Source organism: Myxocyprinus asiaticus, chromosome 46 (assembly GCF_019703515.2).
Source record: "Myxocyprinus asiaticus isolate MX2 ecotype Aquarium Trade chromosome 46, UBuf_Myxa_2, whole genome shotgun sequence".
NCBI classification, from domain to species: domain Eukaryota; kingdom Metazoa; phylum Chordata; class Actinopteri; order Cypriniformes; family Catostomidae; genus Myxocyprinus; species Myxocyprinus asiaticus.
In genome coordinates this window covers 1,621,126-1,633,265 of record NC_059389.1, presented here as the reverse complement: position 1 = coordinate 1,633,265, position 12,140 = coordinate 1,621,126, and the positions used below count along the sequence as shown (strand labels likewise).

The window sequence follows — 12,140 nt, the reverse complement described above, 5'->3', positions numbered from 1 at the left end:
TCACAGGTATCTCCTCTTCAGCTATTGTTGCCAGTCAACAGGCCTCTGCCCCCTCACTATACCCCCCAGCACGGAGGTGAGAATGGTGAGTTTGTTTATCTTTTACACAAAACACAAAAGCTATTCACATTTCATCTTGAACATTGTCTAGTGTTCCTGACTGATTCTCTCAGAGCCTTGAAATGAAGTTCCCCCGAGTAGTGCTGCACAGTCTTTGCTGTCCTCTAGTGGTCAAAATCTCTTGTTTCAGGAAAAAAAAAAATATATATTTCAGAACCTCTGAATACTCACTATTATAGCTCTTTTTCACGTATAATGCAAAGTAGACAGAATACTTGTGTGCCGTCTATCATTAAAATTGTCTCTTAAATTAGTCTAATTTTGGGAATACATTTTGAGAAACATTCAAATCAGATTTTCTAATCAGATGTATTATTATTGCATCTCTAGGGAGAAGTGACTGGCTGCCTATTTGCAGACATGTGACTGGTTCACATGAGGGCATGGTGTGGAGCTTGTTATAACATCAGTTCAATGATGTTCCTGATTTATCTTTGACCGCCATCTTCAGAGAAGGAAAGTGGATGCCCAGACTTCCACATAATCATCAAACTCCACCCCACCTCCGCCTGTCTCTGGAAGCGTACGTCCAGGCGCCCACCTCTCTGTGCTGCTGACTACATACTCAGGAGAGAGGAGAGATGTTCTGTCTGCAGAGAACCTCATATGATGCGCATAATCTCCTAAACATGGACCTACAGAGTGTGGGAAATCTTGAATGAACCCGGAAACAAAGACATTCTAGAAGTCACTACCTAGTTTTGTGTTGAAGCATGGGCCTTTATGGAAAGCATGAAGTGCTACTGTTCTGGACTGCTGCTCTAGAGCCTTGAGGATTACAATGTTGCTGTTGGGGGTTTTTTTCTTGAGAGAAGGATCCCAGTATCTTGGTTGTCGCTTTTCAGCTTTCTACATATACATAATCCTTCACACTCTCTCTGTGGACTATGCAAGTGGATAAGGCTTGATTTCTTCACTCAGATCATTCAGGGCAGTAAACTCAGTTACATTTACCATTGTGATGCCATTGTGTCCACATACTGTACTTGAGCCCTGATAGACTGTATAATCTTTATTTTTTATTTTTTTTTTTTGTTTTTTTTTTTTTTAAGGTATTTGTTTTAAAACGCACTTCCACTGTCTTTAACGTTCATTTTCTATATTTCATGTCCTTTGGTTTATTTTGATTTTTCAGTTATGGATGATGAACAAATCACCAAGAGTCACTCCCATCAGTTGCTTGGCATTTTGCTGTGCAAGTCAAGCTGTAGATGTTTGTTTTTTTTCTCAAGAGGACAAGGCAGGGCTTCATTATTGGGTGGTTCAGCAATGGCCTGTGTTTCAGTTCTATTACAGGCTTCTGACATTTGGATTATCCTGGTCATGGAGGGAAGATGACACATTGGCTGCTCTCAGAGATGCTCGGACATTGAGTGTCCCCAGAGGCGACAAATTTCAGTTTCAAACTGGACTTATGGAATTGGAGATTTTTTTCATCCTGTGTTGCTACATTAATGTTGTTATCAGTGGTGTACATGTGTGGACACAGGGCTAGCTGCTGTTCCCAAGCCCAGCTCTTGTGATTAGACAGTCGATTGGGGCATAATATGTGTGTTGGCCAATAGAGTTACCAGACTCTAATGAACTGTGTTTGTCTGGTCACGAACTGAACTCTTCACTCACGGATACATGATATGCTGCTTGCTAATCTCGTGCTAGAATGCATGAGTGAAGTCCGAGGGCAAATCTTCAAGGCTTACAACGATCTGATAACGACAAGAGCGGCTTAGAGCCAGAATCCACCGTATGGACTTCAAACTTGGGTTGGTCCAAACTGATCCACAGACTCACGGAGCACCAAACAAGGAAGACCGTAGCTAGAAATATGCCCTCTGCCTACTGCTGCTTGAATCCCAGGATTTAAAAGAGGCTTTTGAACGTTCCCTCACTTTCTTCTGTACGTCTGCATGGTATATTCCAGCACTTGGTAAAAGCATTAACCCAAACAGAGAGCAAAGCGTCATGTGCAGGCGTCCTTCCTCTTCTCCCTCACTATGTGCTTTCTGTATATATTGTACAAAAGGAATTATTTTAAAAAAGGTTGTTGGATGCTATCGGATTTTCTTACTGTCTTTTCTTTTTCCTTTTTTTATTTTTTTGTCCTGTAGCCTTTTTTCTACTATTGTTGACATAATATCAACGTGTAGCTGGTATAACAGCTTTATATTGGAAAGTGTTTTTAACTACTTTTTCTACCCCTCCTCTTCAACAGCAAGTCAGTTCCACTCTGCTTTAAACTTTTTAGAAGCACGTCTTATTGCAGTTTACTTTTTGTGTTTACTTGCATACTGAAATAAGATCGGTTTTAATACCGTCACGGGATTTTTAGTCTGCACCCCTTCAGAACCCATTGCCAATGCCAGGAGAAAAGATGAAATCGGGGAGGAATTAACAACAAGGGTCCGGTGCTATCTTGGGCTGGTTTTTCCAGTTCATCATCATGCAGTTATTGTCTGAAAATTAGACTCTCAGGAGAGCATCATTGAAATCGGAGCCATTGAAATCATACTGGCATGTTCATCACTCTCAACTTTATACAGGAAAACTTGATTATTGAAAGCCACAGGGAAGAAGGCTTTTTTTGTAACACAATTCATTTATTGTGAGGCGGCTTTCCCCCCCATGTTAAACATGACAATTTGTTTTTCATCTTTATCATGAGACAAAGAAGGGATAGACTCATTCTATATTTCATTGCCCTTATTTAACCTACAAATCAGCAAAAGAGGAAAAGAAATCAGCAAATATTTAATATTTGTCGGGTGGGTTCTTTGCTCCTTGGTTAAGAAGGCTAATTTCAAGCCGCCACATCCCCTTGTCTGTTTTGAAGTAAAACTTTTGCTAACGAGGCCTAATTACATGCGTTCATAATCCTAGTTTCATTTTGTTGCAGGAGAGGCCCGGGTCAGAACCTTTCAGGTTTTTTTTTTATCCTCTCAGTGGCAATGGACAACATAACATGTTATATGCTGTTTTAGGACCTGCTTTCGCTACGTCTACTCGCAACACCAACAATAAAGATTCTAAAAGATACTGCAGCACTGGTCTCGGCGATGAAAGGCAACATCCCGCCACGCAGTACATGCTAATAAGAGAGTTTAAATCTTTATATATAGTAATAACCTCACTTTTAATTGTTCTGAATTTGCGTGTTTAGCCAGTAAACCTGTGCTGTCTGGTGACTTGTTTCATAATTGTTGAGGAAAAAAGCGCTTGATTGTTTTAATTTATTTTTTGAGGGTTCTTTTTTGTTGTTGTTGTTGTTGTTTTTTAGTACGTTTTCACCTTGTAGAAAGATGAAGCCACCGGTTTTGTTTTAACAGTTCATACGTTTGTTCATACTTGTCTCAGACGGTGATTAAATAGCCTGCCCTGTGCGATCCTCATGGGAAGAGGGATTTTGCGTTTTAGTTTTTATTTTCTATTTTCCAATCTTATTAGGCCCCTCCCTTAATCCATCCCTCTACTCATGCCCCGCCCACCCCATATTAGCAGAGAGCAGCGGCCCGGTGTCTGTCATCGGTACTTGAAAGATGTTTACACTTGTTCTTTTCTGTTTTTGGATGCATTTCTCTTTGTAAACCATCACTCGCTCTTTCCCTGCCTACTTCACTGTCTCGCTGCCTCTGTCCCACTCTCTCTTCCTAGGGATCTCTTATGTAAAGTGTAAATTGCTACTTTTTTTTTTTATACAATACTGTAACTTGCCTTTGTACATTTAGGCAGAAAATAAATCTTTTTATGAGACAATCGATCCTGTTAATCTGTATCTTATCTGTCTGAAAGAGTTGAATGTGGAGTGAAGGGTGTTGCCTTAATTGTTGCCTAAAGATTAAACATTTTCAGGCCAATGAAAGGTTTATCCACTGGGTTTCGCAAACCCCTATTGGTTCATGATGGAGCTACAGGGGGTTCATGAGATTGTGATAGAATTGCAAAAGCCAAATTGAATTAAATAAGTATGATTTAATCTAATTTAATTAAAATTGTGGTTACAGTCTATTATTGTAATTCTATGATAATCTAGAATACTGGCCAATAGAAGGGATAGGTCACCCAAAAATGAAAATTCAGTCATTGTTTACTCACCTCTGTGTTATAACCCTATATGACTTTGTATTTCTTAACACAAAGGGAGAAATTGTGAAAAATGTTGTGCTCAGTGATGTCATACAATGGCAGTTTATGGTGACCACCTCTTCAAGCTTCAAAAGAACACAAAAGTATAATTCAGAAGTCTAATAAATTATTCCATGAGACTCATGATTCTTATGAAAGCATACGATAAGATTTGATGAGAAACAAACTGAAATCGAATGTATTATTTAGTGAAAATGTTCACTGACCGTTGATCTCCTGTGTGCATTCATGATAGGACACGAGAGAAACAGTTCACGCAGCGCCCTCACGACCTTGGGGCGTTCAAGCAAAAAAAAAAAAAAAGGTCCTCCACAGCGATAGAGACAACAGAACACAACACAGCTGCACACAAAACAGAGAACAGAACTGACTAAACATGTCTGAAGAGTTTGTAGTCGAAGAATTGATGCATTTCTATGCCCAGCCTTATTTTTTTGAAAGTTTTTGGACCGGTGACAGTTCACAGTGGATAGAGTTACCCACGCAATGCTGAAAATAGAAAACAAGTGATCGATAGAATGTACCGTCACTCATCACTGCTGGTTAGGACAAAAACTCTGATTAACATAGAAAATATACCTTTTATCGTGTGTCGTTTGCCATCAGGTTAACATAGAAATGCATCAGTTCTTCAACTACAAGCTCTTCAGACATGTTTAGTAAGTTCTGTTCTCTGTTTTGTGTGCAGCTATATTGTGTTTTGTTGTCATTATCGCTGTGGAGGACCTGTTTTTAGATAAACAAGTTTTTGCTTGAACGCACCAATGTCGTGAGGGGGCTGCGTGAACTGTTGCTCTCATGCCCTTTCATGAACACGCACAGGAGATCAACGGTCAGTGAACATTTTCCCTAAATAATGATGAATGATCATTACATTTATATAGCGCTTTTTCTGACACTACATTCAAAGCTCTTTACATAGTATAGGGGGACTCTCCTCAACCACCAGCAGTGTGCAGCATCCACCTGGATGATGCAACGGCTGCCATAGTGCATAAGTACGCTCACCACACACCAGCTATTGGTGGAGAGGAGAGAATAGAGTGATACAGCCAATTAATGGCTAGGGATTATTAGGAGGCCATGATTGATAAGGGCCAATGGAGGGAATTTAGCCAGAACACCAGGGTTACACCCCTAATCTTTGAGAAGTGTCTTGGGATTTTTATTGACCACAGAGAGTCAGGACCTCAGTTTAACGTCTCATCCGAAGGACGGTGCCTTTTTACAGTACAGTGTCCCACGCACCCCACCGAGAGCAAGAGCCACATTATAGCGACCACGAGGAGGTTAACCCAACATAACTACCCACCCTAGCAACCGGGCCAGTTAGTTGCTTAGAGAGCCTGACTGGAGTCACTAGCACGCCCTGGATTCGAACAGTCTTATTTTAAGCATGCCGTGGTGCAACCCCTCCTTAAAAAGTCTAGTCTGCACCCTTCTGTTTTAGATAATTACAGGCAGATTTCGAAATTACCTTTTTTTTATCTAAAATTCTGGAGAGGGTTGTGTATAATCAGATTTCTACATTTTTAAATGACAATAAGATCTTTGCTAAATTTCAGTCAGGTTTTAGACCAAAACAGTACTGAATCTGCACTTCTTAAGTGTCAAATGACTTGTTAATGGCTGTAGATTCAGGAAACTGCTGTTTTAGTGCTCCTTGATCTAAGTGCTGCTTTTGACACTATAGATCATAATATTCTTTTAAACCGCTCAAGTCAGTGAGTGGGGATTCAGGAGTGTGCACTAAACTGGTTATCTTCTTATTTGAAGGAGAGAACATTTGCTGTTGAAATAGGAAATTACACCTCCCCATCTGCTCCCATCTCCTCTGGTGTTCCTCAAGGCTCTATTCTTGGCCTGATTTTGTTTTCTTTATATATGCTTCTTTTGGGTTCGATTTGTCATAAACACAATATTGCATATCATTGCTACGCTGATGACACTCAGCTGTATCTCTCTCTAAAGCCTGAGTGATATCAAAAGATGGATGGCTGTTAACTTTCTCCAGCTCAACCAATCAAAATCTGAAGTGGTAGTGTTTGGCCCTCCTGATTCAGCTAAACAATTTATTAATCAACTTGGACCTTTATCTACTAACTTAATCATGCAAGAAATATCGGTGTGATTTTTGATTCCGAATTAAAATTTGATAAGCATATCAACTCAGTGCCATTGCTAAAATGAAAAATTTTCTTTCATTCAGAGATCTGGAGATTGTTATTCATGCGTTTATTTCATCTAGACTGAACTATTGTAATTCTTTATATTTGAGGATATCAAATACTTCACTATCACGTTTACAGTTAGTGCAAAATGCAGTGGCTAGACTCCTGACTGGCACCAGGAAGTATACAAGTATCTCTCCAGTTTTAGCCTCTATGCATTGGCTTCCAGTCAAATAGAGAGTTCATTTCAAGATACTTTTAATGGTTTTTAAGGGTTGACATTGACTTGCACCAGATTATATTTCAGGCCTCTTACATCAACATCAAACCGCAAGACCTTTAAGTTCTTCACAGAGCCTGCTTTTAAGGCCGTTTTCACACCTAGTTCGTTTGAGCACTCCAAGCGCCCTAAGAGCAGTATAATGTGTATGTGTGAACAACCGAAGTGGTCTCAGACCCCCCTAAGAGGACCCAAAGCAAACTGTACTCAGACCACCTCAGGAGAATGGTTTGTTTGTGGGTCCTTTTGTGGTTCGATTGATATTAATCCGTTCTTGTTGTATTATTTGAGCACACAAATTGAATGGACTGGCCGCATTCAGAGCAGAGCTGTAAGTTAAGATGAACCGCTTTAAAGTGCTCTGATGGAGGTTCGCGCCAAACTCGAAAATACAAGTGAGGATTTTTATAGTTTCGCTGTGCAAAAAACTCATACAATGTTAATGACACACAGGAGGAGACGCTTGCTTGCTCCGTTACTCTCGAGATGATAAAGAAACATATTTTCAAATGCACATAAAATTTAAATGTTTTCCTTGATGCAAAATAAGGGCTTGTAGGTTTTATCGGAGAGCCTTAACATAACGTGAGAGAGTGAAGAATTTAGGACAGAAATACAATATACATTATTACTATTGCATAATTTAATATTATTGGCGGTGTTGTCAAATTAAACATCAATAAATTACTTCTTAAGATGTAGGCCTATCTGTCATAAGCATATGTACACCTTAAGAAGTATGACAATTTGTATGACAATTGCTTATCATAATAATTGCAATTATTTATGTCATAATCGTGACAGCCTCAATGGGGTCTGAGTTCTTAAGGAGCTGTGGTGTGAACAACAAGGGGTCTGAGAACACATTAATGTGAAGAGGACCAAAAAAAAAAACTGGGTCCTCCTATCCGGGTCACGGCACCACTCGACCAGCTCCGAGCGGGATTCGAACCAGCATCAGCCGGCATGGTAGGCGGGTGCACTAACAAGTCTGCTTACATTGTGAACACCAAAAGCACTTAGGCCATTTGCGGCTGGTTCCCTTTCTGTTCACTTTAACCCAACTGGGTTTGGTTCACTTAAAACGTACTACATGTGAAACAACCCTCAGTGTCCCTAAATCCCATTTGAAAACCAAAGGGGATCGTGCCTTCTCTGTTGCAGCCCTCGCTTTTGGAATAGTCTGCCGATTCATATTAGATCATGTGATCACACTGAGTTTTTTAAGTCTCAGTTGAAGACTCATCTTTACTCTATTGCTTATAACTGTTCTTAGATTTACTGTTATTGTTTTGGCTTATGTTGTGCATGTTTTAATTGTGAATATTTTAAATGTTATTAGTGTAAAGCACTTTGGTCAATGTGTTCTTTTGAAATGTGCTATACAAATAAATGTGATTGATTCATAACAATCATGAGTCTCATGAATAATTTATTAGACTTCTGAATTATACTTTTGTGTTCTTTTGAAGCTTGAAGAGGTGGTCACCATAAACTGCCATTGTATGACATCACTGAGCACAACATTTATTCACAATTTCTTCCTTTGTGTTCAGAAAACAACACAGGGGTGAGTAAACAATGACTGAATTTAAATTTTTGGGTGCACTAATCCTTTAACCCTTGTGTGACCTTCTGGACATTTTTTGTCCTTCATTTTTGTTTTTTCGATCATTTTGGCTGTGTTAATGCCAACGGCTTTGCCAAAGGTGTGTATTTTGGGGAGAATTTTGATAGTTCAACCTCAGTTCCTATAATACATCTATAATACACAGTGTACACAAAATAGTTACACTCAGGACCTTTGGGACAAAAATGTCCCCACTGAAACCCATTAAAACTGTAATATTTGATCCCAGTGTCATTAAAGCATAAAATCATGAATTCTATGATATTATGCTTTCATTCCGGAGTCCTGGCTTCAAAATGTACATTTTTAATATTTTACACCAGATGGCGCCATTTATCTCATGTTTAGCCTATGGAGCAAATACATGCTTTTCCCCTATTCTCTGTTTGCTGTATTATAGAGCACTGCAGACCAATTGAATAAATGATGCAGCTAAAATTGTGTGTGTGTGTGTGTGTGTGTGTGTGTGTGTGTTGGTATGGATGTCAGAGTGTGTTTAGTGTGTGTGTGTGTAAAAACAACAGTGGCATTATTTAAACAAATTGGCATTTATAGGGTTAAAATACTGAAAATGAATGAATATTTGGTAGTTATGATCAGGACTGATGTTGGTTAAAAAAAATTAACTCACTGAAAGTGGAAAATAATATTAATATAGAATATTATTATGGCAGTTTTTTGATGTGGACATTTTTGTCCTCTAAGGACCTCTGAGTAACTTTTTTTTATTGACACACAAGGGTTAAGGAAAGGGATCAATTATGTTTATTATACTATATCTAGCCTTTCTAAGATGAGAAATTGTACTATCACGCTTTCACCAGAAGAGGCTGTCCTTTACCTGATTTGTCCTTTTGCCTTTTAATGAAGATAAGCTGCTTTTGTCCAATATTGTCCAGTTCCTGGGCATATTTTTGATTCACCAAATAATAAACATGTGTACAGTTACTTTCCAGGGTATGTGTGTTCAATTTTAAATTAAAATTAAATGTAAAGCAAATATTCCATTATTTTCAACTGTGTTATTGTAATAAAGGCTTGGAATACAGTTAATTTAGCGAGATAATGTCTGATAAGCATAACCAATGTAAAAATGGTGTATGATTGATGTACCTAGAGCATTTTGTCCTCAAGATGAGAAAAGACGTCGGTTTGTACTCTTCCTGATGGCCAGAGTCGAGGGGGGAGCTTATTTTTTAGCAACTTCATGGCTGGAAAAGAAACTAAACCTATCAATAGTTGTGTGAACTTACTTTATTTCGCTTTTCTGAGAGCCATGTATCATTTAAATTGAGAAAAGGCGTCTGTTTTACCTCTCGAGACCTGGTTTTCTGCCCCTGAGGTACTTTTTTAGCGCGCTTCTTTTTCCCCGCCTCGAGCGATCAGGTGACCAAAGCAGGAATGAAAGCCGCGCGTGCTTGAGGATTGTGCAGTTGCCATGGAAACCCCGCGTGAGCGCTGAGCCTGGAGGAGAACCAATCTCACGAGAAAAGAAAACAACATGCATTCATTGGTGTGACCGTTGAAAATAGGTCCACATATTCCATCATATTTCAAACTTGAAAAGCTTATTTGAAATAGGCCATGTTAAATGCGTTCGTTATTGAAGACCACCCGCCAAAAACATTGTGTGAGGGACCTTGCGGTGTCCTCGTGATGTTTTTTGCCGCTTAATATGCAAAGCACGTGCACGATTAGAATTCCAGGCGCGAGCTCTCCCACCTTCCCTGCGATTGCGTGGTGTGCAAAAAACACCAACAGACACTGTAATAAGCCCACAGGAGCCTTTCTCCATCTAAAAGAATGTGTTCTGTTTATAATCAGTGCAATTTATAATGCCCCTTCAAGAATATGAAATGACATTAATAAGATTTGAGAAAATTGCACTTTCTTAGAAAAAAAATTAAAATAAATAGCAGCACAGTGATGGTATCACATGGTATTTACCATGGTACTGAATGATTGCCATATTCATTTACCATGCTATTTACATGTTACATCAAAGAACATTTTGGTACTGTGATACATGCATGGTAATGCAATTTTTGTTAATGTTACTACAATAAAACTGTGGTTACTTGGAGCTGTCATAAATAAATTGAGCAAAATCAAAATTCGGCAAAGGTTCTGAAAGCATTCTGAACTGTTTGAAGAAGATTCCATATTAATTTATCATGATTTTGCAGTAGCCTTTTAACAATAACATCAATAACTTTCGGTATCTTTATCTTATCCTGATAGTACACGTACATCACCAAGATATCTATTTTATGTGTGCGTTTACGTCTGGAAGACATATTTTTTAGGTTGTTTGCTCATCTGCATTTACGTCTATAAAACGTTTCCTCTCGGATATCAATAAGACATTCATTAGATGTCTTTGAGACATATAAGATTTGGAATGTTTGTAAATCTGATCTTTTTAGGATATTTAGCAGATGTTAAATAAAATGTGATGCTTTCCAGATGAAATGCTCGTAAACATACATCTCAGAGATGTACGTGTGCTATCTGGGAAGGGGCTTTTCTAGGATTTAAAAACATCAGGGGTATTGGTATAGGTAGAACGGGAGCCAGCTGGTATGTGATAGCTGTGCGGTATGTGTAAACCTCACTCCCCTGGCCTCGAGGCGCACTAGTGACTGATGTTAGAGGCTGTAGCCTTTAGCCGCCTCGTTAGCGCACCCGTCTCCCATGCCGGCTGACACCGGTTCGAAACCCGCTCGGAGCTGGTCGAGCAGGACTGGTTACAATGGTGCCATGACCCGGATGGGAATGAGGTTTAGAGGGGTGAGTGTAACGGGACTCAGCTGGTATGTGATAGCTGTGCAGTATGTGTAAACCTCACTCCCAAGGCACACTAGCGCCTGACGCTAAAGTTTGTAGCCTTTAGCCTCCTCGTTAGTGTGCCCGCTAGAAGTAATGCCCCCTGGAAGTAACGCCCCCTTTTGGAGTTGGTGCAACCCCCTTTTGGAGTAACCACGCCCTCTTTGGTAGATCCCGCCCCATTTAGAGATCTCCGGCCTGCAGCTATACCTACTTGGACCTGTTTGAGCAATTCATTGAAAATAATCGACTCAAACGAGTTTTTAATTTGCAAATCAGACATAGTTAAGGCAACAGTATTCTAATATACAAAGATTTAGCCAGTAAACGATCCGTCTTTAGGAAATAACTAACATTTGCTCGATAAATCCCGCTTCAGTTGCACTTCCGATCAAAAAACACTAGGGGCTAGACTAAAATCATTCAGAGCTCGAGCCCCAAATTTGCCCTAGCAATGCCCCACATCATTTTATTTTAGTAAAAGCATCATATTTATTACATTATATATTTAATTTTTGTTTACATGATTATTATGTATTTGATAAGTGTTGCTGATGACCCTGATGGCATGCCTACATCACCCAGACGTCTGTTTGATGTGTGTGTGTGTTTACATGGAAGATGTATTTATCTGCAATATGTCTATAACACGTATGCCAGTCAGTGTGTCTCAATGTCAATAAGACATTCATCAGATGTCTTTGAGACGTTTATGAGTTAGAATGTTTGTAAATCTGATCTTTTTAAGATGTTTAGCAGATGTTAAATAGATTGTAGATGAAAAGATCTCAAACAGGCTGCTCAGAGATGTAGTGTGCTATCTGGGGACCTTCAGATCATAATGTGAGAGGAAAAGGAATTACACAAGGGGTTTGCAGGTACATCCGCTCACGTCCTTGACTGCAGAAGCAGCAGCGGTTATACCGAGAGGAGGCGGAGTTAACTGAACAAGCCACGCCCCTCTTTGCGACTG

At 39.4% G+C, this 12,140-nt stretch overlaps 1 protein-coding gene across 3 annotated transcripts in view; it reads left to right on the top strand.

Annotated features, from left to right (window-relative positions):
* The window catches only part of znf609a (zinc finger protein 609a), a 143,086-nt gene extending 139,214 nt beyond the window's left edge, over nt 1-3,872 (top strand). For 2 of the 3 annotated variants that reach the window (XM_051689092.1, XM_051689094.1), the window contains 2 exons: nt 7-76; nt 451-3,872. In XM_051689092.1, coding sequence (XP_051545052.1) covers nt 7-76; nt 451-460 — 80 coding nt within the window. In that variant the 3' untranslated portion in view covers nt 461-3,872. Of the gene's footprint in view, nt 1-6; nt 86-450 lie in introns of all 3 variants that reach the window. The other variant, XM_051689093.1, reaches the window with a different exon arrangement.
* The last annotated feature ends 8,268 nt before the right edge of the window (nt 3,873-12,140 follow it).